This window comes from Odocoileus virginianus, chromosome 3 (assembly GCF_023699985.2).
Source record: "Odocoileus virginianus isolate 20LAN1187 ecotype Illinois chromosome 3, Ovbor_1.2, whole genome shotgun sequence".
Taxonomy (NCBI): domain Eukaryota; kingdom Metazoa; phylum Chordata; class Mammalia; order Artiodactyla; family Cervidae; genus Odocoileus; species Odocoileus virginianus.
In genome coordinates, this window is record NC_069676.1 from 45,242,293 (window position 1) to 45,263,783 (window position 21,491).

General features: G+C 45.9%; 1 protein-coding gene across 2 annotated transcripts in view; it reads right to left on the reverse strand.

The window, feature by feature from the left end:
• The window catches only part of SPOCK1 (SPARC (osteonectin), cwcv and kazal like domains proteoglycan 1), a 564,476-nt gene that overhangs the window by 161,994 nt on the left and 380,991 nt on the right, over positions 1-21,491 (reverse strand). For both annotated transcript variants that reach the window (XM_070465401.1, XM_020873556.2), the window contains one exon: positions 9,428-9,554. In XM_070465401.1, coding sequence (XP_070321502.1) covers positions 9,428-9,554 — 127 coding nt within the window. The remainder of the gene's footprint in view (positions 1-9,427; positions 9,555-21,491) is intronic.

Below are 21,491 nucleotides of genomic sequence, written 5' to 3' on the forward strand. Positions count from 1 at the left end.
CCTCATGATTAGAAGGAAGTATTACAACATTAGGCCAAATGGTTTAAAAGATTTCTGAATCAAAATGGTGCTGAATCTATTTTATTTTAGGTGAGATTCCTCTTCAACTAGGTAACTAACATGCCTGGTATGGACCTGTATGATATGTTCCTTTTTGCCTACCATTTCTAGAAACACGTGCAGGTCAAGTCATTTCAGTCGTGTCTGACTCTTTGTGACCCCATGGACTATAGATCACCAGGCTTCTCTGTCCATGGTATTCTCCAAGCAAGAATACTGGAGTGGGTTGCCATGCCCTCCTCCAGGGGCTCTTTCCAACCCAGGGATTGAATTTTGTCTGCAGTGGCTCCTGCACTGCAGGCAAATTCTTTCCCAGTGAGCCACAGAGAAGCCCCTCCTAGAAACACAGTCCACCATAACACATTCTGATATGCTCAAGCTGGTGTCATTTTGCTGAAGCCTGAATGACACAAATATTTAATAATATTCAATATTTTAAAAGGTGATTATGCAATACACTACTTTAAAATTTTTATTGAGTCCAGTTAATATTCTTTCCCTCTTTTTTTCTGGTTAAAAAAAAAAAAAAACACAACACTTGATCAAAGTGAAGGGTAGAGTTAAGAGGGTCATGTGACCATAGTATTTAATTAAAGGATGGACACAAGTTCAAAAACAGCTGATTGGAATCCTTTCCTGGGATTGAAACACAGATATTGGCAAATTTCTTTGCATTTTCTAGGCTAGGAGCAAATAAATCTGGGGCTGTCAGAATCTATATTCCTTGCCAAGGGGAGAAAGCCTCTTGGCAGAATGAAGCCAAGCAGAGACGGACAAAGATGAGAAAGAAGGAAAGGCAGTGTTGTCAACACTGAATTTCCGCTTCTTTCTCTGAGGTCTGCCTACCCCCGTATACTTTCTAGCCTTGAATGCCAGTAAATCTTCATTTTTTGATGAAGCTAAGTTTGAGTTATGTTTCTGTCACTTGAAATCAAAAGCATCCTGATGATACAGCTGGTACTTTATATTACTTTTCAGATGGCGTTTAACTCGTAGAAGTAAAGACTGTCACTCAAGAATCAGACAGACCATGGTTCAAATATCTACTCGGCTGCCAAGAGCTGTGTTGGCCTTGGACAAAGTTTTACAAGTTCAGTTGTCTCCCCTTTGAGACTGCTAATGGTCTCCACCACAAAAGTTTATTGTGCGAATTAGATGGAATCATGGAGAAAATAGAATGCTACAGCACTTAGTACAATATCAGAGTATCTAATATATGTTCAATAATTAAGTACTGTTGTTTTGCTGTTATTGCCACTGTTGTTACTATTTAAAATATTACTAGGGTAGAGGCTTCTAGATTACTCCAGTATACACTCCTTTCTTCTTTTTAATAATACAACTCTCAAATTTTAGCTGGGTTTAGAGCTGCCCAGAATAAAACCCTCATTTCCCAGCCTCCCCTGCAGCTTGGCATAGCCTTATGATTAACTTATGGCCAGCAGGATGTGAGCAGAAGGGACCTTCGTGACTTACAGACCTTGCCTCCTCCATTTCCTCCTTCTAAATGGCTGGGCAGAGCAGCCACTTTGAATCCAAAAGCTCAATAGCTCCAACTGCTGAGGATGACAAAACAATAAAGTAAAGGATGCTGGTCATTGACAGTCTGGAAGCAGCATGTTGGCCCCAGGCTGCTTATCTTTAGAATGTTTCCAAGATAGAAAAGTAAAACTGTGTCCCATTTAAGCCTCTGTTCCATTTGGACTTTTGCTATAGCAGCCAGAACATATATCCTAATATACAATAAATATTTTATGTATTATTTATTCCTGTTCCTTCCTAAAACCCCATGAAAGAGAAGAGGGAATGATAGCCAAACAAGAGGAAGAACTAATAGTTGAGGGTTTTCATACTACAAACACTAACTTCTCATTATATAGTGAGGTTTGGCACCCCCAGACTGAAGAAAGGATGATGAAAATCAAAAAGACCTCAGGGTGTGGTGGGGGTAAAAGCAAAGTTGGGATATCTGCCATGGAGGACTTGTCCCCAAACTTCAAGCTGGTTAATGTATACAACAAACTTGCTTAGAGTTGGTTAGATGCCACTAAGTATGTCTCCAAAGACATAACACTTCTCATGTTAGCTTTTTTCTAAGCTACATAAAATCGAAATATTAATAGTGAAACCTGACCCAACCCCCTCATCAAACCTTTGATGTCCACGTGGTCTAGAGGCACATGATCCAACCCTCTCCTCCCACGACCACCTGAGAGCAGGCAGCGATGGGGTCGTGTATTTACTAGTCCTTAGTCCCCCTACAGGGCTGTACCCATGGCTGCATGCAATGTCCTGCCTAATTGCTGCTATTCCTCTTGTTCCTGGGACCATGACCACCGCCATGGTGCTCCAGTTTCCTCCTGCACAAAATGTGCAAAGGCAAGTCTTCCAGCTCATTGTCCAACCATCTTCTCTTCTGCATAGCCAGAAGTGAAGTCATAAAAAAATATTGTATATTAACATGCATATGTGGAATCTAGAAAAATGGCATAGATGATCTTATTTACAAAGCAGAAATAGAGACACAGATGTAGAAAACAAATGTATGGATACCAAGGAGGAAGGAGGTGGGATGAACTGAGAGATTGGGATTGACATATATATACTATCAACAGTATGTATAAAACAGATAACTAATGAGAACCTACTGTATAGTACAAGGAACCTCACTCAGTGCTCTGTGGTGACCTAAATGGGAAGGAAATGCAAAAACAAGGGATATATGTATACATCTAGCTGATTGCCTTTGCTATATAGCAGAAACTAGCAAAACATTGTAAAGCAATTATACACCAATAAAAATTAATTAAAAAAAAAGTGAGGCCCTCACCAAGGAGCCACTTGCAAGTAAAGACAATTCTCACCCAGCAAGTTCTATGGAGACAGGGCTATCTAAAAATATCCCTGAGAACACTGACAGCGTCGACGCAGCCAAAAAGCAGTGGAACTGCATATAAAAACCACCTATGCCTGTCGTGGACGCAGGGCCACAAAAGTCTGCGGGAGACCAAGAAGACACACCGAGCCCGATGCTATCTTGAGAAGGCTCATAGATTCAGGCCTGGATTCATGCTAACCCTCAGAACAGCCTGTTCGTGGGAAATGCCGGCCAACAGAGACTCCATTTGCCAAGAACTTCAAACATGACCTTTACTTGGTAGCAATTGTTGGAAACTATTAAGACGACTCTGAAAATAATATAATCCTCAGCGACAATATGTTGAACGAAATGCCAAGCCTTTAAGGCAAGCTCTCTTTCCCCCTCCTTCACATGCGCATTCTCAGAACAGAGGAGAACCTCTTCTTCCACAGTGCTTCCTAACTCAGCATCTCTCTCCTGCATCCAGACAGAAAGGAGCCATTTGCTAATTGTTTCACAGCAGTTAATGAATAAATGTTGTTGAGAGGGGAGGGGCAGAGCAGAAGAATGTTTGCCTGCTTGTTTTCCCAATCCCAATAGCCAGGCTGATGCCAGAGAACAAGGTTCCCAGGGGCAAGCCGAGAACCCTCTCCTTCCTCCATGCGGCTTCTGCCTGGATATGAGCACACCCAGCCCTGACAGCTGCGCTCTGGTCACGTGGGTATAAAAATAGACAGACATCAAGGAAATCCTATTAAAAGAGGTCTGACCAGGGAAGGGACTTCCCTAGCAGTTCAGTGGTTAAGAATGCATGCTTTCATTGGAGGGGGCACAGGTTGGATCCCTGGTCCAGAAACTAAGATCCTGTATCTCACATGATGTGGTCGAAAATAAATCAGTAAAAACAAACTGCAAAAAAGGCCCAGCCAGGAGAGAGCCAGCAGGGCCAGAACGTGGAGCCACAGCGAACTCCACCCCAGTTCCCTTCTGAGTTCCCAGGACCCCAGCATCGTTCCACATCTGCTCACACTTTCCCCAAAGACCTCTCCCCTCCAGAGGGAGGAAGAGCTGAGACTGCCCACCTGAAGCCTGGGCCACAGTGACGCTTCCCCTCTTACAGGTAAAATTACCAGTGAGCAGCCAGGACCCCGGAAGCTTTCATCTTTCTGTGCATTTAACAGCAGAGAAAGGAGAGGCACTCACAGATGCCAGGGTCCCTCTGGTTTAGGCTGAGGCCATGGAGCCGTTGGCAAGAGCAACTGCAAGTCCCACGGGAACCCGGATGGTGAAGAAGTCCTTCTGCTGAGCTCAAAGCTAAAATGACTATGTTTGAAACTGAGACAGTCACCAAGTCCCGCTATGACTTCCTGAATGCGACTGCTGACTGCGTTCTATCCAGCTCTGCGGCCGCCACACAAGTCCAGTCCTGCCCTGATCACTCCTAGTGCACAGCCAGGGTAAGTGGAGGCAAAATATAGATCCTTAGTAAGACCACCAGGGTTCTGAGGGTGAAGTCCCTCCCCTATCATTTGGCCTTCAATGCCCTGGAAAAGTGGTCCTTGATAGTTTTCTAGCCTCATTTTTGTAGGTAGTTAGCCCTCTATCCCCCTGTCCACGTGTGACACCACAGCAGTGCTTCAAGGGGGTTCTTGTGTTTCATCTCTCCAACTCCCTCCTTCCTCTGATGAAATGAGCTCTCTATATCTCCCATCCCGATCTGTACTCTGGGCGACTCCTTCCAGGTTTATGATCTCAGTGAACCATTGCTTCCCTCTAAGAGGACTACTCACACCTCCAAACTGGTTGAGGTGGCCCTGTTCTGTGTGCTACAGCACCCCAAACATCCCTTATCTGAACACCTAGTTTAATGAAAGGAGACTGCTCCATAACCTACCTTCCTTGTGAATTCTGTGAAAACAGAGCTTTGTCTTTTGCATCATCCCCAGTATTTAGCATAATCTGTGACAGTAAGAAAGAATTCGCTAAACACTTACTGAATTTCTGGACTGCTTCAGTTTTCCTGGCCAGGACCTCAGGGCAAGTTAAATGATGAGGGTCATCCCTACTGCCTAAAAGACACGTCGAGGGGCAGGGTCTCCACAATGCTCTACCATGCCAGGCTGCAGTGCTGGCCTCCGCTTGCCTATTCCCAGTGGTTTCTGTGCCTTATCTGTCGTAGGTTATGCTTTATAGAGTCTGAATACAGAGCCATTTATTGCCATGTAACATCTTATATCCCTTCACCTCCAGACTCTATGCATTCTTGTAGATTTTATCTTTGATCCTGGGGGAGTCACAGAGCTCTGAGTAGCATCCCTGGTGCCAGGTCACTGAAAGAGCCCCGCTACAGACAGAGGTTCTAAATGTATCTCCCTCTGTTCTAGGAGCTCCTGATGGTTCAGGGTCCAGAGCAGAAAGAAAGTTTGTTTGATGGAACCTGAAGACAAACTCCAAGCCCCAAGGACAGAGCTGACACCTAGTCTCTGTTCTCCCCCTGCTCCTGACGGCGCTCCCCAGACTTCTGATCCATCTGTGAAAGGGTTAGCACTTCCCCTGGAGGACTGTGACTATTTCTTACAGATTTCCTTGATGGTGATGGGACTGGGTTGTAATACATTTTTGCCAAATTTTTCGTGAATTTGATTTATGACATAAAATCACTTCTAGTTATATAAGCATCCTGGTCTCATCTGTCCTTTGTTTCTTGACCCCAATGACCTTAAAAGGGTCATAACTCCAGGGGATGGGAAGTCATTTGTTCACTAATAGTCAACTCATTCACTCTATTAACTGCCCATCCACTGGCGGTCCTGTGACAGCTTTGTCTGGGAGACTAAAATGTGCTCTTGAACCTCAATAAAGAAGTGGTTGTGGATATAGGGGCAATAACTAAAGCACTCCAATAGTGAACCTGACCAGTCTGAAATATCTCCCCTGAAAGGAAGTCTAATTGCACACCACAAGGGTTTAGAATTGGTCTTGGCTTCAGAGGTCTTAGGCAATCAATGCACACCTTCAGCATTTGATTCATTTTTTTTGGAAAAAGAGAATTTCAACTTTCTAGAAGTTAAGATAGAAAACTAGGAAACTAATGTCAAAAACCAACGTCCACACCATTTTCCTGGGCTTCCCAGGTGGTGCTAGTGGTAAAGAACCTGTCTGCCAATGCAGGAGACGTAAGAGACTCGGGTTTGAACCCTGGGTTAGGAAGGTCCCCTGGAGGAAGGCATGGCAACCCACTCCAGTATTCTTGCTTGGAGAATCCCATGGATAGAGGAGCCTAGCAGGCTACAGTCCATAGAGTCATAGGGAGTCAGACACGACTGAAGCGACTTAGCACGCATGCACACCATTTTTTCATTGCATGATGGCCCTCCACCAGCAACTCCCCTCTGTTTTAACTTGATTAAAATCACGTGATCACATATAACCAGGCAGGAAGCTTGAGAATCAAACTCTGCCACTGTGCTTGACTCTTTGGGCCTCAGTCTACCCTACATGGAGGATGGGGAGAAGGGTACTACAACTTCTGATGAGAAGGCTTTAGATCTCTTCTTTTGCTCCAAGAAAAGTCAGCTGACCAGGTCTGGGAAGCAGGACTGAGGCAGGTGCAGGAATTCAGGGCCACTAGAGAATAACAGGCTGGGGCTAGAGCTGGGGCAGGCTTTGGAACTCTGCTCAGCAGACTCTGGAAGCCATTTCTCTTTTGAGGAATCATTCTTGATTCAAAGGAGCCTTCCAAATTCTGATCCTGCCTCTCAAACAAGCTATTTGTCACTACCTGTAAGCAAGCAACCTTCTCTAACACAAAAAGCCAACTTTCTGGCCCAAACTGCAGGGGGGCCCTGACCAGCAAACATTTGCAGAGACATTCCCTGGGCAACTGACAGCCTTTCAAGCCACATCTGACAGGTTACGACTGCTCCTTGTAGCTCAAGGGTCACGGGGAGCTAAAAGCACTTGAAGCTCCTCCTGCGAACGAGAGACAGAGGCGAGCAGGCAGGGTGCTGCTGGAGTCTGACGTGCAATGTGCCACTTGCCCAAACAGCCCCTGATCACTCACTGACACTTCATGGCTCGTCTCCAGCTGCAGACACCAGGATCAGACAGTTCACTCCGGAGCTGGAGGGAATAACTGAACAGCACAAACTGGAGCTTCACAAAGACAGACTCGTTGCAAGGAGCCCCTCTCTGCCAGGGCCCCCAGGCTGGGTGTTTAGCTAAGCAATGTGGCTCAGGGTGGGGATGGCTGATTTCTCTCAGTCACCGAGCTCTCTGGAACCCAATCACTAAAATTCGGGAAGGGCTGCACAAACTGGAATCTCGCCGTTCCTTCTCAGTGGGAATCCGCAAGGGCTCCTCTCTCCTGTCCATGATACTGAGCACACCCGCTCTGTGTCCTGTGCCCGGTGAAGGCAGATGGGCATCGTTTCTGCCTCTAGGACTACACACTCTTAAGAAAGACATGGGCAAGAAGGTACTTACAGTAACAAGTGTCCTGCAAGCTTGGCACAGGCCAGCCACCTGCTCACCTTCCTAGCTTTGACTGAAGGTCTCCTCCAGGACCATTCTCTCATCCTCTGTTTCCTTTTCCCCTGCGCCTCTCCCCTTACTGCCAGAGCCACCATCAGGGCAGCCTCTCAGTTCTTTGAACTCATCGTCCTGCCTTAGAGCCTTGGCCCATGCTATTTTATCTAGAACATTCCTCTGGTTCCTTCAGGGTCAGGGGAGCAGGGAACAGGGGAAGATGAGCATACTCAGCCAGGTTGGGCTGGGCTATCTGGCCAGGGTGTTCTGGCCACGATCCTGGGCGGAGAAGCTGTAATTCACACAGCGGGGTCTCAGGTTGGGGCGTGGAGTGTAAGGATTACAGACTCAAGTCAGGAGGAAAAACCAACATGCTTGTTTCCACTACATCATACATTTCCCGAGCACCTGGCACAGAGCCTGGTGCATAGGAAGGGCTCTAGTGAAACCTGCTGAAAGAACAAAGGAATGACTACCAAACAGTAATGACAGTATCGAGCTCCTAAAGCAGATTACACAGGTTTGGGTCCAAGCAAGACAAACCTTCCGGCTTCCTGCTTTGTTACATATATTCCTTTTAGTGAGAAAAATGTGAAAAACAGGATAAGAGTCTACTTTCAGTGAATAAAAAGACATTACTCACATCAAGAAGAGTCAGTAGAAAAGCCTGCACAGCCTCATCGTAATCCAAATAAGCTTCCAAGGACAGCAGAGGGGATCCCCGGCCTGTGCCATCTCCATGGTGTAAAGATCAGACGGTGAGGGGACCACAGAGACTGGAAACCATGCAGCATGCAGTGGGGAACGGACAGAGGCAGGACCAGCATAACAGCCCAAGCCCAAGGACCACACAGCAACGTGGCCACAAACGCCCAAGGAGTCACCATCTGCAACTCTTGTCAGCCCCGACTATATTCTGCAAATGAACCTTACACAGGAAACAAGGAGATAAAAGTGGGACAACTGTGGCTAGTGGGGATGGGAGGGTCAGAGCCCCACTCCTTGCCTCCCACCCATGTCTCATAGAAAGTTCCTGAGACCATTGCACACAACTCTTCACACGTAGCATTAAGGAGGGTACTGACTTATATTTGTTGAATAAGAGAACAAATAGGTAAACCCTTACCAATTTTGTGGTTTCTTTTTCTTCCATTCATTAACCCAGTGAAATGTCCATTCCCAAACACAGATGGACAACCTTCACCCAAGGAGACTATTTGGAATTCCAAGAACAAAATCTCCCTCCTTTACCCTGGTGAGCCCTGCCCCCCTGCCTCTAATTCCTTTTATTAGAGCCCAGATGAAAACCTCCTCTTCTTTTCCTCATCACTCTAATAAGAATAAACAGACCCACTTTATCCCTAGTTCCGTTTTCTATGAAACCATTTTCTCTTCATGGGTTTGAGTTAAAATGACCAGTTGCCATACGAGCAAGCCCCCTCCCATTAGACTGCAAGGCCTGAAGTCCCCAGAGAAAGGAATGGCAGACCCTCGAGCCCCGGGTCTGGTGTCACACTGGACACGTTCTAGATACACAATAAATGCTGCTTAAACGTGTGCTGACATCACTCGCCTTCCTTTCACCATGCCGTCCCTAAGACGTGGTGTCCCCCTCAAGGGTCTCCCTCATGTCTTGGCTACCCATCAGCTAGGTTGAATGACTCACATCTTTGGATCAGTTTGCTCCCTCATCTCCTCCAGGAAGCTGGTCTAGATTCACTTCAGGATCACATGCCATTCTTGGAATCACCCTTCTTCTCCTTAGCCCTTGATCACTCCAGTTACAGAGATCATAATGATTTTATCTCATCTCTTCGGTCAAAGAGTCTATTCCTGTGGCAGCTTATCAAAGGCAAGCCCCAAGTCCATTGAGATTCACAGGGTCCCGTTTCCGCCCAGAGAGCCTTGTCAGAACAAGCAGACACAGTACTTCTTGATGACAAAAAAAAAAAAAAAAAAAAGACAGTGAAGAAAACTGACCTTGGATGTATAGGTGTGGCCATCGGAGCCACAGACCATGGCTGACTGTGCCACGGGGCAGGGCTTGCACTTGACCAGATTCGAAGGTCCGACCCAGTGCTTGTGGACCACGGTCCCCTTCTTTTGCCTGAGGATGAAAGAAAGAGGGCATAAGTAACTGATGCGCCAGTTTCCAGGGGTCTTTCTCCTCCAGGTTACCTGAATAAAGGCCAAATAAAAGAGGGCTGGTCAAACAGTCCAGCGTATCCCCAAGTCCCCTGGTTAGCACCCTCATTGAGTCCAGCTCACTGACAGCAGGCAGGAGACAGTTCCAAAAACCTAGGTTCACCCACCAAATGGACAGAAGAAAGCAATGTGGCCACTAAAAATGTTGCAAACACATGACTTATTTCTTTTAATTGGAATATAATTGCTTTACAAGGATGTGCCAGTTTCTGCTGTATCGTGCGGTGAATCAGCCATAGGTCTACAGATATCCCCTCCCGCTTGAAGCTCCCTCCCACCTACTCACCCCCATCCCACCCATCCAAGCCGACATGGAACACTGATCCCTGTGCTGAAGAGACATTGGCAACACACTAGAAAGACGATGAGAAACTGACTCTGTCGGTTCCTCCGGCCCCCTGTGGAGGGTGGCAGATCACAGGTGTCCCCACACGGCACCCAGAGCCTCAGATGCCTCTGGGGCTGACGAGCGTCCTCCGAGGAGGAGGACACACAGACGACTCAGAGAATAGTCTAGATAGAAGCATGTCTCCAAACACACCCCAACGGCTTTATCACAGCTGTGGAAAAGCATCTCTGGATACGTTTTAAAGCAATTTCAGTCCAGCTTTCAATTTGCCATGCGACAGCGACTCTGAGGTGATGTCACTTTCAGCTGCTAAAATCATCAGAATTCTACTCTTTCATTCCTGCTCCAGCATCCCCCTAGCCTAACCTTTGTCATAATGATAAATGGCGCTATTAGGATGGCTTATGTCCACGGAAAGAGCCCTGTCCTCATATCATAAACCACCAAAATCAAGGCCTGCAGTTACAGTCGTCCTTCCTCTCTCAGAGGAGCTGCTTTCCCAGCAAACCACTGGGAGCCACGTCCCCGGCCGAGGGGCCAGGGCTGGGTGGTGGAGAGGCAAGTCAGGTGGGTACTGTGCCCTTGAGGCACTTAGCTTGGGCCATCCTGTGAGGGGCTTACTTGGGCTCCAGAGTCACAAACTACAAGTCCAAACCTCAGCTCTGCCACTTACTGTGCCACCGCGGCAGGGCATTTCACCCTGTAAGGCTCAGTTTCCTTATCTGTAAAGTAGAGGAAGGAATAGTATCTCCTTCAAGCGGATAGTATGAGGATTAAAATGGATATGTATGTAAGTGACTCAGTACAATGCCTGGGAAAAAGGAGCAATCAAAACGTCATCACCATCATTATTGCTGTCTAGTCGCTACGTTGTGTCCTACTCTTTGTGACCCTATGGGCTGTAGCCTGCCAGGCTCCTCTGTCCACGGGATTTCCCAGGCAAGAATACTGGAGTGTGGGTTACCATTTCCTTCTCCAGGGGATCATCTTGATCCAAGGATTGAACCCGCATCCCTCGCATTGGCAAAGTGGATTCTTTACCATTGAGTCACCAGGGAAGCCTATTATCATTACTATTTGCTCCATTAGATGGAGGTATAGGGAATGAAAGCACCATTGCCATAGAAATGTGACTTAATTCTAAGTCCCTAGGTCTGGAGTTGGCACCGAACTCCGCAGAACTCATGGGCCACAAGGAGTAAATCTTTTCTGCCAAGTGTAGAAGGGATCTTCAGCACCTCGGGAATTCAGGTTTGGCAGCTGATGTGACCTACCCTCTTCCAAATGAAGGAAAGTGAGATACAAATGACATCCACCAACTTGGTTCTTACCCTACCTCAATCCTGTCCCAGCGATTTGTGGGAGGCAGTAAGAGGAAGGAGGTCTGTTTGGGGGAATTATTGGATTGGCCCAAAAGTTCATTCGTTTATGGGAAACCCAATTGAACTTTCTGGACAACCCAATACCTTGGCAATTGACAGCAGGAGGGTGACCACACACCCCGTGCACAACACCTTAGAGAAACTGGGGACCCAGGCCGGATGGGGTCATAGACTGAGCCCATCTGAGCAATGAACCAGGAAAGGAAGTCCTATGAGGGCACGTGGGGATGCCTGGTCCAGATGAGTCATTTTACTCACAGGGCCAACTAAAGCCAAGCTGGGGAAGGGTTTGCCCGCTGGAAAGGATCGGTGGCTAGGTAATGGTGACAACCACACAGCCACAGAATGTCAGGAATGGCTTTCCTTCAACCCTCCTCAGACACACCTAGATGACCCACCTGAAAATTCGCTGGGGGCACCTACACGTCCACCACTAGGGCTCCTCTCTCCAATGCCTCCTACTGTTTCCTTGGTAGTTACTTATCTTGTCCCTGCCTCTCTGTCTGGAATAAAAACATCTACTGTCCACATTTCTAAATCACATGGATATGGGTCTCCTATTATCTTTAACCAAACACACTTTCTTCTTTCAAGATGTGTTCTGGACTACGGAGAAAGGGATGGGAGGGGACGGGACTCCATGGAGCAGACAAGCAGGCTGCCGCACAGGCTTTAATCTCGGAGTGGGTGATTCCTTCAGAAGAACACCACACATTTATCATCATTCTCACAGCAGATTGTCTGATGCTGATAATGAATCAGCAAATACAGGCAGCAGTTCTGTGTCTGGCAGCCTCTCTCCTGGGTCAGTCCCCAGCGTGTGCTCCCACAGCCAAAGTAATTCTTATTTTGAGTTCCCAGAAAGTGGTGATAAAGTCTAAAGAGTGGGCAGCTTTGCTGGAGCAGACTACCATGTGCAATGATGCCCCAGAGGAAGGCAGATGGCAGAAGCTTAGCCAAAGGCAGGAGGGAAAGAAGCGAACACTGAGTCACTGGCATTGAGGAAAAGATAGAACTGCCTGTTAATCACCAGCCAGTAATGATGGGTCATCCCTGTCTCTGGACCTGAACTTCACCATTAAATACATTTAGGGGAGACAAAGAGATGAGGCTTTCTAGGGCTTCCTAGTGGTCCGGTGCATCAAGGATGCTCAATATAGCCTTGATGGGTGAGTGGGTGGATCCCTGAGTGCTGACCACAGCAGTGGATACTAGCAGTTAATCACAAAATCACAGACTATCTGAGCCTGAAAATCCCTTAAAATGAATCTAGTCTAAGGACTTTAGTTTATAAATGAGGAATTGGACACACAAGTGAATAGCAGAAGTGACGTGCCCAGTGTCACAAAGAAATACAGCCAAGTTACTTCATATACATTTGTCAGATTGAAGCTACCCTGAAATTGACTGCATTTCTCTGGGACCATTTTGATTCCCTACTTTGGCATCTATATTTTCACCATCAGGGCTCAGTCTTACCAATAAAGCCCTTTTGAAACACTGTCCCTGACTCTACACCTGTGGAGGAGGAAGCTCTCTCTCATACCCCATGCCAGGCGGAGGAACCACCTCTGACCCTGGGATGTCCTGGGGACTGAAGGTACAAAGGCCAAACCATGCTGAGTTTTCCCAATTTTAATGACATAAGCATACCTGTTACATTCAGACAAACCCAAGTGTTTCTTATTCCACTAGGACTCTCGAGAAAACGGCACCCAAACCAGTAGTCTGGTCCAGAGGCCAAATTACACAAAGTAATGTACAAGTGGATGTGAGCCCAAGGAAGCATAACTTCCCTGGTTATTGTGTATATATTTCAATCCCCGCAATTCAGTGCAAACCATAAAAAAATAACCAACCCAGGTGAGGCAAGGGACTAAGCTTTCAGACTCTCAGATATTTCACTTCTTGAGTCAATGAAGAGTGAAATCCGATGAAGGTGTCTTGATGGCACTGCTATTCCCAATGTCACAGACATTCATCAACTGGGGCGACACAAGCAATTTAGTGTGGGAGGCAGGTCCTGCCAGCCCTCCCTTTGGCCTCAAAACCCTAACTTCACCCCAGTCTGTCTGGTGCTGGGGGGCAGCCACGCCTCCTACCCTAATTCACGGCCCCACACAGAAAATCTCAACTGACAATGGAAGGCAATCAGTAGATCATCAGCATTGCTTCCTCTCTTCCGGTCAATTGCTTATCCTTAATCTTTTTTTTTTTTTTTTAAGTTTACCAAAATTCCCAGCATGTGTGTATGTTTTTGAAGCAGAGTGATGATTCTTAAGGACAAATCTGATGATGTGACTCCCATGCTTAAAGCCTCCATCTTCTCACCTCCTAGGGCCTGTCTGAACTTGTAGTTTCGGTGTTAAACAGACCGAGCCTATTTTCACTGGGCCACTGTCTGTCCACCTCCCCCCACAACCCTCCACCACACACAACCATGCATACACACACATACCTATGCATGTACATACACATACACCATGTACACACACCCCCATACACGCATACACACACACTCCCCATATACACACATTCTTGCATGCAAACATGGAAACACACACACCCATGTATGCATGCACACATGTGTACATACACGCTGACCACCGAAACCAAATATTTTTGCTCCAGCCACTCTTTGCTACTTCCCAGAGCCCACCAAAGAACTCTGTGCCTTCATGTGGATTTTTCCCAGATCTGAAACATGTTCATTTCCACCCACGTTTCTCCCCTTCACTCCTGCCTGCCTCATAAGGCTTTCTTCAAGGCCCAGTTCAAAACTCCCCTCCCCCAGGAAGCCACCCAGGGCCCTTCCCACAGGCAGGCAGGCTGCACTCCCAGTCCAGCATGGTCCTATGAACGCTTGTGGTCACCAAATAGTCTGTAAGCAAGCATCTTTATTAGGCTGGGTCAATGTTAAGACACTACTATGATTCAGACAGGACCTGGGATACACCCAAGCTAAAAGCCTTGGAGCCCATCCTGGACATTCCCCTCCCTGCCCTCACCACTTCTCCCCATCACTCAAGTCCTACAGATTCTATCCCCAGCCAGCCACATCAGCCCCTTACATGTGTCATGCTAACTCGAATCTGTATGACTTGGTAAATAAACGCTTTCTACCTATATAGCAAATGTCTGCCCCTTGTCCAAGCTTCAAATAGACTGCTTCCTAGGGAGTTTCTTTTCTCCCTGGGAGCCCTACCCAGGAAGAATTAACCATGTGAGCATGCTCAGTAGCTTCAGCTGTGTCTGACTCTTTGCAATCCTATAGACTGTCGTCCGCCTAGCAACTCTATCCATGAGATTCTCCAGGCAAGAACACTCAACTGGGTAGCCATGCCCTCCTCCAGGGGGTCTTCCTGACCCAGGGATTGAACCCATGTCTCCTGCATTGCAGGCAGATTCTTTACCACTGAGCCACCGGGGAAGCCCAGCATTAATCATGTTCATATCCAACTGTGATGGTCACCACAGCACAAAGCAGTTCACTGTGTGTCTATCTTCCACAATAAATTGCATTTTCCTCAAGGAGAGTGACTGGGCCTTAATCATATTTGTGATCCTGGGGCTTGGAAACATGGTTGACTCTTGGTACATGGGTGTGCTCAGTGAAATACATGAATTTATTAATTTGGACCTTCAGAATTTTCTTTTATTTCTGGAAATTATTAGTACTAACTGGAAGACAAAATTAGCATGTGGTTTAAGCAGCAAGAATTCAATAGACTGAGAAATTCTAATTCAGACTTGAAAAACAAGTAGCAAAAATGTCTAAAGACAGCAGGGAAGTAGGTAGAGGAGTCTACTGTATATCTGAGGGCTAAGGAACTCCCCATCTTTTGGAAGTAGGTTGCCTCCAAAGCCAGGAGAGGACCTCCAAGGCACAGGTTCCAAATTCCCAAATGATAATAATTTTCCAATTTGGGAATGAAAAATGAGAATTCTCAAGAAATCTTAAGTATTGCTGAAATAATTTTTTCTATATTCTTCTCAATACTATATTTAAGTGTTTTTTAAGTTTAGTAGTATTTATAAAGAAATGTAGCTTAAAGTGAAAATTCAAATACTAGAAATTGCCAGCAAACACTGGTGGGTGGTGTTCAAATACTGTGATACTTGGACCTCCTAGCAAGTTAACAGCACGGCACAGAATCGTGTGTTGACATTTGTTCTAAAACTACTTTTTGAAATACCACTCAGAGGATTTCCATAAGATATACTATGCAAATACATTTATTAATATTCATTTTATTTACAAGAGCAACTCACCACTGGCAGCAGAGTGGATGACGACTACATTCTTATAAGATGACAATAACTACAAGCAAGACAGACCAGATCGTGACTGCTCTTCCCTGTCTTGGTTCCTGCTAACATTGACCTTAATCTTCAAGTCTACCTTTTGGCATTTCCCATTCTTGCCTCCCACTGGACCCTGCCACTCCTCACTCCAAGATCCCAACCCTCACCACTCGAGGCAGGTCACAAACCCTGCCACTTCCCCATGTGACAAGTAAGGGAGTCTTTGATGACATGAGTTGTAACACAGTATTTCATTTGACCATGGGTAGAATAGGGTCAAAATCAGGGCCCAGAGTAAAGCAGTATCAGAATAAAGACTTCCACAGTAATTTTTCCAGCAATAAATATATATGCCAGTATAAACTTCCTGATATCAATCCCAGAAGATGAAATTCAACATTGTGTATCAAAAATACTTGCACGATGCAGCAGGGCTGGGGGCCGCTAAGACTGTCTGTAGAACTGCTGACTTTTTCTTCAGTTATTGAAGAAGACAAGACCACTTCATTTTATTCAATACACTGTGCATTCTAAACATGTTTGCATAACTTTTGACAGAACTGTTTTACTCTGCATATGAACAGCTGGTAAAAGAGGAAAGCAAATTCCGGATCACAAATAGTAGCAGCAGCACTCCAGCTATTTTACGTGACTGCTACATATCTCTCTAAATGCTGAGCACACTTCCCTGACTCCTCACCCATAATGACCCCCTGGCGGTAGATGCTGTCATTAACCCATTTTATAGAAGGAAAAAAGCAGAGGTCTGCTTAACCAGTCCCAGTTCCTTCTTCTCTGACCTGTCTTTGTTCTCTCGTCAAATCTCTATGGCAGACCTGTCAGCTCAGAGGCCTGGAGAACCCACCCAGGAGCGAACCCTTTCCAGTGTTCACTGTGTCTGTTTGCTGGCAGCCAGGATCATTGCATCTTATTTTCATGTTAATATCAAACTGCCCATTGAAAACCAAGATTGAACTTGTTTGCAAAATCAGAACTAATTGCTTCTGAAACAAGGATGGAAGATACTCAGATAGTTGATATGGTGACTATGTTGAACCAGAGACAAAATAATGAATGCTAATTAAAAGGGAAAATATGTTAACCATTGAAATAATCTGTCCTGTAAAATGAAGCTATAATTCCTCCATTGTTAGGGTTATTTGAGTCATTATACTAAGTCATAAAATGACACAAGAGGAGTATAATGGCTTGTGTCATTTCAAAAGCTGCTTTGTGAGAGAGACTCCCACGTTGAGACACGCTACATCTTGGTATCTGTGGGCTCAGGAGTCTCTTTCCCAAATGAAGAAGGTCCCAGATATAAGATCCTGTCCAGAGAGAGTTCAGGTTTCCTAATAAACATATGCCTATTAAAGAACTGTGGAAAAAATGCCCAGTCTCTGTGGAGTAACTGTTGAGCACCTTGGAGTATTGTAAGCACCACCAGGAACTCATATGGTGCAAACACAAGCTGTTTACAGAAGCTTAAAATTTTAAAGGGCAAATGTATAATAATGATCATAGCAGCTAAACATTTACTGAGGCCTTATTATTCTGCCGGTACTATTATTACTACCAGCAAGAGTAAGTAACATGTTCTGAGCTCTCACAATGTTCCAGGCCCTTTACATGAACTGTCACATTCACACCTGCCAGCAGCTCCAAGGAGGAGAAAAGTGATGGTAGAAATGGGGAAAAGTGTGAGGAGTGAGCCAGGGAGACTTTGTGAGCAAGGCAGACCTACTGGATGGGAAGGACCAGGACCACAAGGTGGACCCTGGTCATCAGGGAGAAGCACCTACTAATTCACTGATTCAGGCCTGCACATCACTCATGGTAAGCCAGCACCCTATGTGGCTTCATTCTATCTGGTTTGGCCCAAGTAAGGAGGCTGAGTGTGTGATATCTCCCAGGTCAAGGCTCAAATGCATTAGAAGAGACAGCAGGTGCCAGAATCAACAGAAAGCCCTCAATGCCCTGGTATACTCCCAAGCCACCACCACATCAGCTTACTAAAGCACCTCCAAACCCATAAGAAAAGTATGTATTTTTAAAGTTTTTAGAGCAGAATCAGGGCCACCAAAAAGACTTGTGGCTGTTATGGATGCAATTCCAAAAGCAGGAACATCTGTGTGTGTGTGTGAATGTCAATCTCTGGTCTGCAATTCATTTCAACTTGAGCCTCCGTGACCTGCCTTTCACCTAAGCTGTGTAATGGCCCAGGCAGCTGGAAAAGCATCTAACCTTCAAAGATGACAAGATTCAATAGCCAGAGGAGAGTTTCCAAAAACATTGTATGTGCATGTAGAAAAGAGCTTAAAATGCATTAAGAGGGCACATACCAGGGAACACACCCTCGGCCAAGTGGGACTGAGGGTGTGAGAAAGGAAACTTCAGCTTTGTTACTCCATATGTCTATTATTTGACTCTAGACCAGGTATTGCTGGTTTAATCTGTTCAAAATATAAACATGGATGGCATTTTCAGAAATTTTAAAGAAATGCATGTTGTCAAGCCTACCCCTCACTGCCAGCCCTGCATCTTTCCAGTAATGTTTGAAAAAGAGACTCAGATGTATAGAACAGACTTGTGGACTCTGGGAGAAGGCGAGGGTGGGATGTTTCAAGAGAACAGCATTGAAACATGTATATTATCTAGGGTGAAACAGATCACCAGCCCAGGTTGGGTGCATGAGACAAGTGCTCGGGCCTGGTGCACTGGGAAGACCCAGAGGGATCCGGGTGGAGAGGGAGGTGGGAGGGGGGACCGGGATGGGGAATACATGTAAATCCATGGCTAATTCATTTCAATGTATGACAAAAACTACTGTAATGATGTAAAGTAATTAGCCTCCAACTAATAAAAATAAATGGAAAAAAAAAAAAGCCAAGGTGATTGAAACAGAAGAAAGATCTTTCAGGTGCAGGAAGGAGGGCTGAATAAAGGAGGTTCATCTGCATAAAAGCATCGGGGAATACTCAAAGATTCTAGTGAAGACCAACAGGTCAGATCTATTTGAACTAAGTTTCCACATTACTGTATTTTCAGGGCCTATTTAAGCAAAGCTATCAAAGCTGAAGGTATAATTATTCCAAAGGTGATTAGGATCCTGGAGACAGTCTATTTACTAAACATTCATAATAAATGTACTGCGCTGCACCATGCTTAGTCACTCAGTCGTGTCCAAATGTTTGTGACCCCATGGACTGTAGCCTGCCAGGCTCCTCTATCCATGGGGATACTCCAGGCAAGAATGCTGGAGTGGGTTGCCATGCCGTCCTCCAGGGGATCTTCCCAACCCATGGATCGAACCCAGGTCTCCTGCATTGCAGGTGAATTCTTTACTGACTGACCTACCAGGGAAACCCAATATACCTACTATGTGCCAGTAACTGGGTAAAGAATTCAAAGATAATACTAGCATTGTGTTAAATGTACTTCCTAAAACACATATTACATATAACAATCCTTTGTAAACATAATGATATTTAATTATTCTGAATGACTGAATTTATTTGGGATAGGTGTTACCTTAGCTGTTTTTATTCTTACTCACATCTTGAGATAGTAAAGAGTCTCTGCCCATGGAATTCTCCAGGAAAGAATACTGGAGTGGGTTGCCATTCCCTTCTCCAGGGATTGAAACCACATCTTCTGCTTGGCAGGCAGATTCTTTACCACTGAGCCACCAGGGAAGCCCACAGAGTCTCATAGACTGCTGACTTGCTCAAGAAAATTTCTGACGGCAAGACATTCGCTATTTATTTCAGGACCCACATCACCACCCTCAGGCCATTCTACATTTAAAAGTGTCAGAAGCAGTTTGTGGGCCAATGGCTAAAGGCCAAAAGGAAAGGAAGTTGCCAGAGTATAAACCCAGATCTCTGGTGTCCTCCCATTTCTGTACATTACGGGAATCAAGGTTTCCTTATATTTGAAACCAAACAGATATGTCCAGGGATCCTCATCAAACCTAAACTTACAATGCCCTCAAGCGTCTCCTGACCAGATCATGAGGATTAGTGGGCGGATGTGATTATGTAAATTCCACTAAGTGCTCAGAGACTCTGTCTGCAGTCACCTTCCATTAAGAGGAACGACAGAGCATGGCCAGTGGCACCAGGGGCTGGGAGGCAGAAAAAGTGGGCTTTTAATTCAGAGTTCAGCTTGCTGAAGAGCTTGGCCACTGAGGCCTGCATGCAAAACCAGTCTGTGCAGGTGGGTGCACATGTGCTCACACACACACACACACACAGACATTTACAGGCCACAACTAAAATTCTGCTTTGTTAATGAAAAGTGCTAAGCCAGCAGTGTAATAGCAGCTATTAGGGAAATGTAAGTGAACAGTTAAGCTTCCTTTATTCCCTTAGGATAATGGATAGCAGTGTACTGTTTTAAAAATCCATTTCTCCCTAAAAGGGAGCAGAAGAGAAACTGTCACTATTACCCACACAGACCTTTGGCATCCCCATTTGATTTCCTGTTTGCTGATTGTCTTTGTTTGCTGGTCTGAGAAAGCAAGGTCCCTTTCTAGCCCTGAGACCTTAGAGGAAATCTTTTAGCAACGGACACACTAATTGAGAAAAAAATCAAATGTTACGCAAGTAAGCATAGGGCTTAGAATTTCCACTGCCTCCCTCCCTGAGCATTCCTGATCCTCCCTCTCTGCAGGAGGGAGCAGAAGTACTGAGGGTTTTGCTACCACAGTTTCCAGCTAAGTGTGTGTGAGCTCAGGCGTGCACACGAGGCTGAGTGCAGGTACATGCAATTCCGTCACTGGCTCTGTGATGTCATCTTTGAAAATGCATTCTTACATTCCTGGGAGGCGATTCATTATTATGGGACATGTGCACAAGGGAAGGAATAGCCACATTTGTTTTCCAGTCACCAGCAACAAAGCCCATTGTGGGAGGGCTACATATGACCTACTGTACAAAAAATAAGTCAGCAAAATTAAACAGAGGAGGGTAGATGGCATTAGGGACATTGCCTCTTTAGGTCAGGCCCAGAGCTGAAGCTGAAATTCCAATACTTTGGCTACCTGATGCGAAGAGCTGACTCATTGGAAAAGACCCTGATGCTGGGAAAGATTGAGGGCGGGAGGAGAAGGGGATAACAAGAGGACAAAGACGGTTGGATGGCATCACTGACTTAAGGGACATGAGTTTGAGCAAACCCTGGGAGACAGTGAAGGACAGGGAAGCCTGACGTGCTACAGTTCACGCGATTGCAAAGGGTCAGACATGACTAGAGATTGAACAACAGGAGGCAGGCTGGAAGCTGATAGAGACATGGATCCAAGGAGGTTTAGCGGAGCACCAATATCTGCAAGCTATCAACACGACACCACTCACCACCAGTACTGCAGAATTCAAGCACAGTCACATCCACATCGTAACTTTCACTTGATCTGAAAGCTTTCTCCAAGCCAAGGTTGGAGCCACTGACAAACTCCTCACCTCTGCAGCAGCCCTCACTGGTAGGGGATTTTCTGGGTGGGGAGGCCAAGGATGAAGCCTGGTTCTCTTGGTCTTGCACTTTCCCAACACCTTCTCCTTCCAGGTTCCTCTCACCTTTCCCCAAGGACCAGCTCCACAGCCACCCTTCCTAGAAGATGTCTCAAACAGCCCCTTCCCTCCCCTCAAGCATATCTGTCCCATGGCCATTGTCCCCAGTCCATTGTTGATGCCCCACAGCCCTTTATCAATGGCCACCTTGGACTATGCTCACTGAGGTCCCCAGCTCCTCCCATATACAGAAAAGATGCTCAAGGACATATTGGCACAGAGAGCAGTAACCC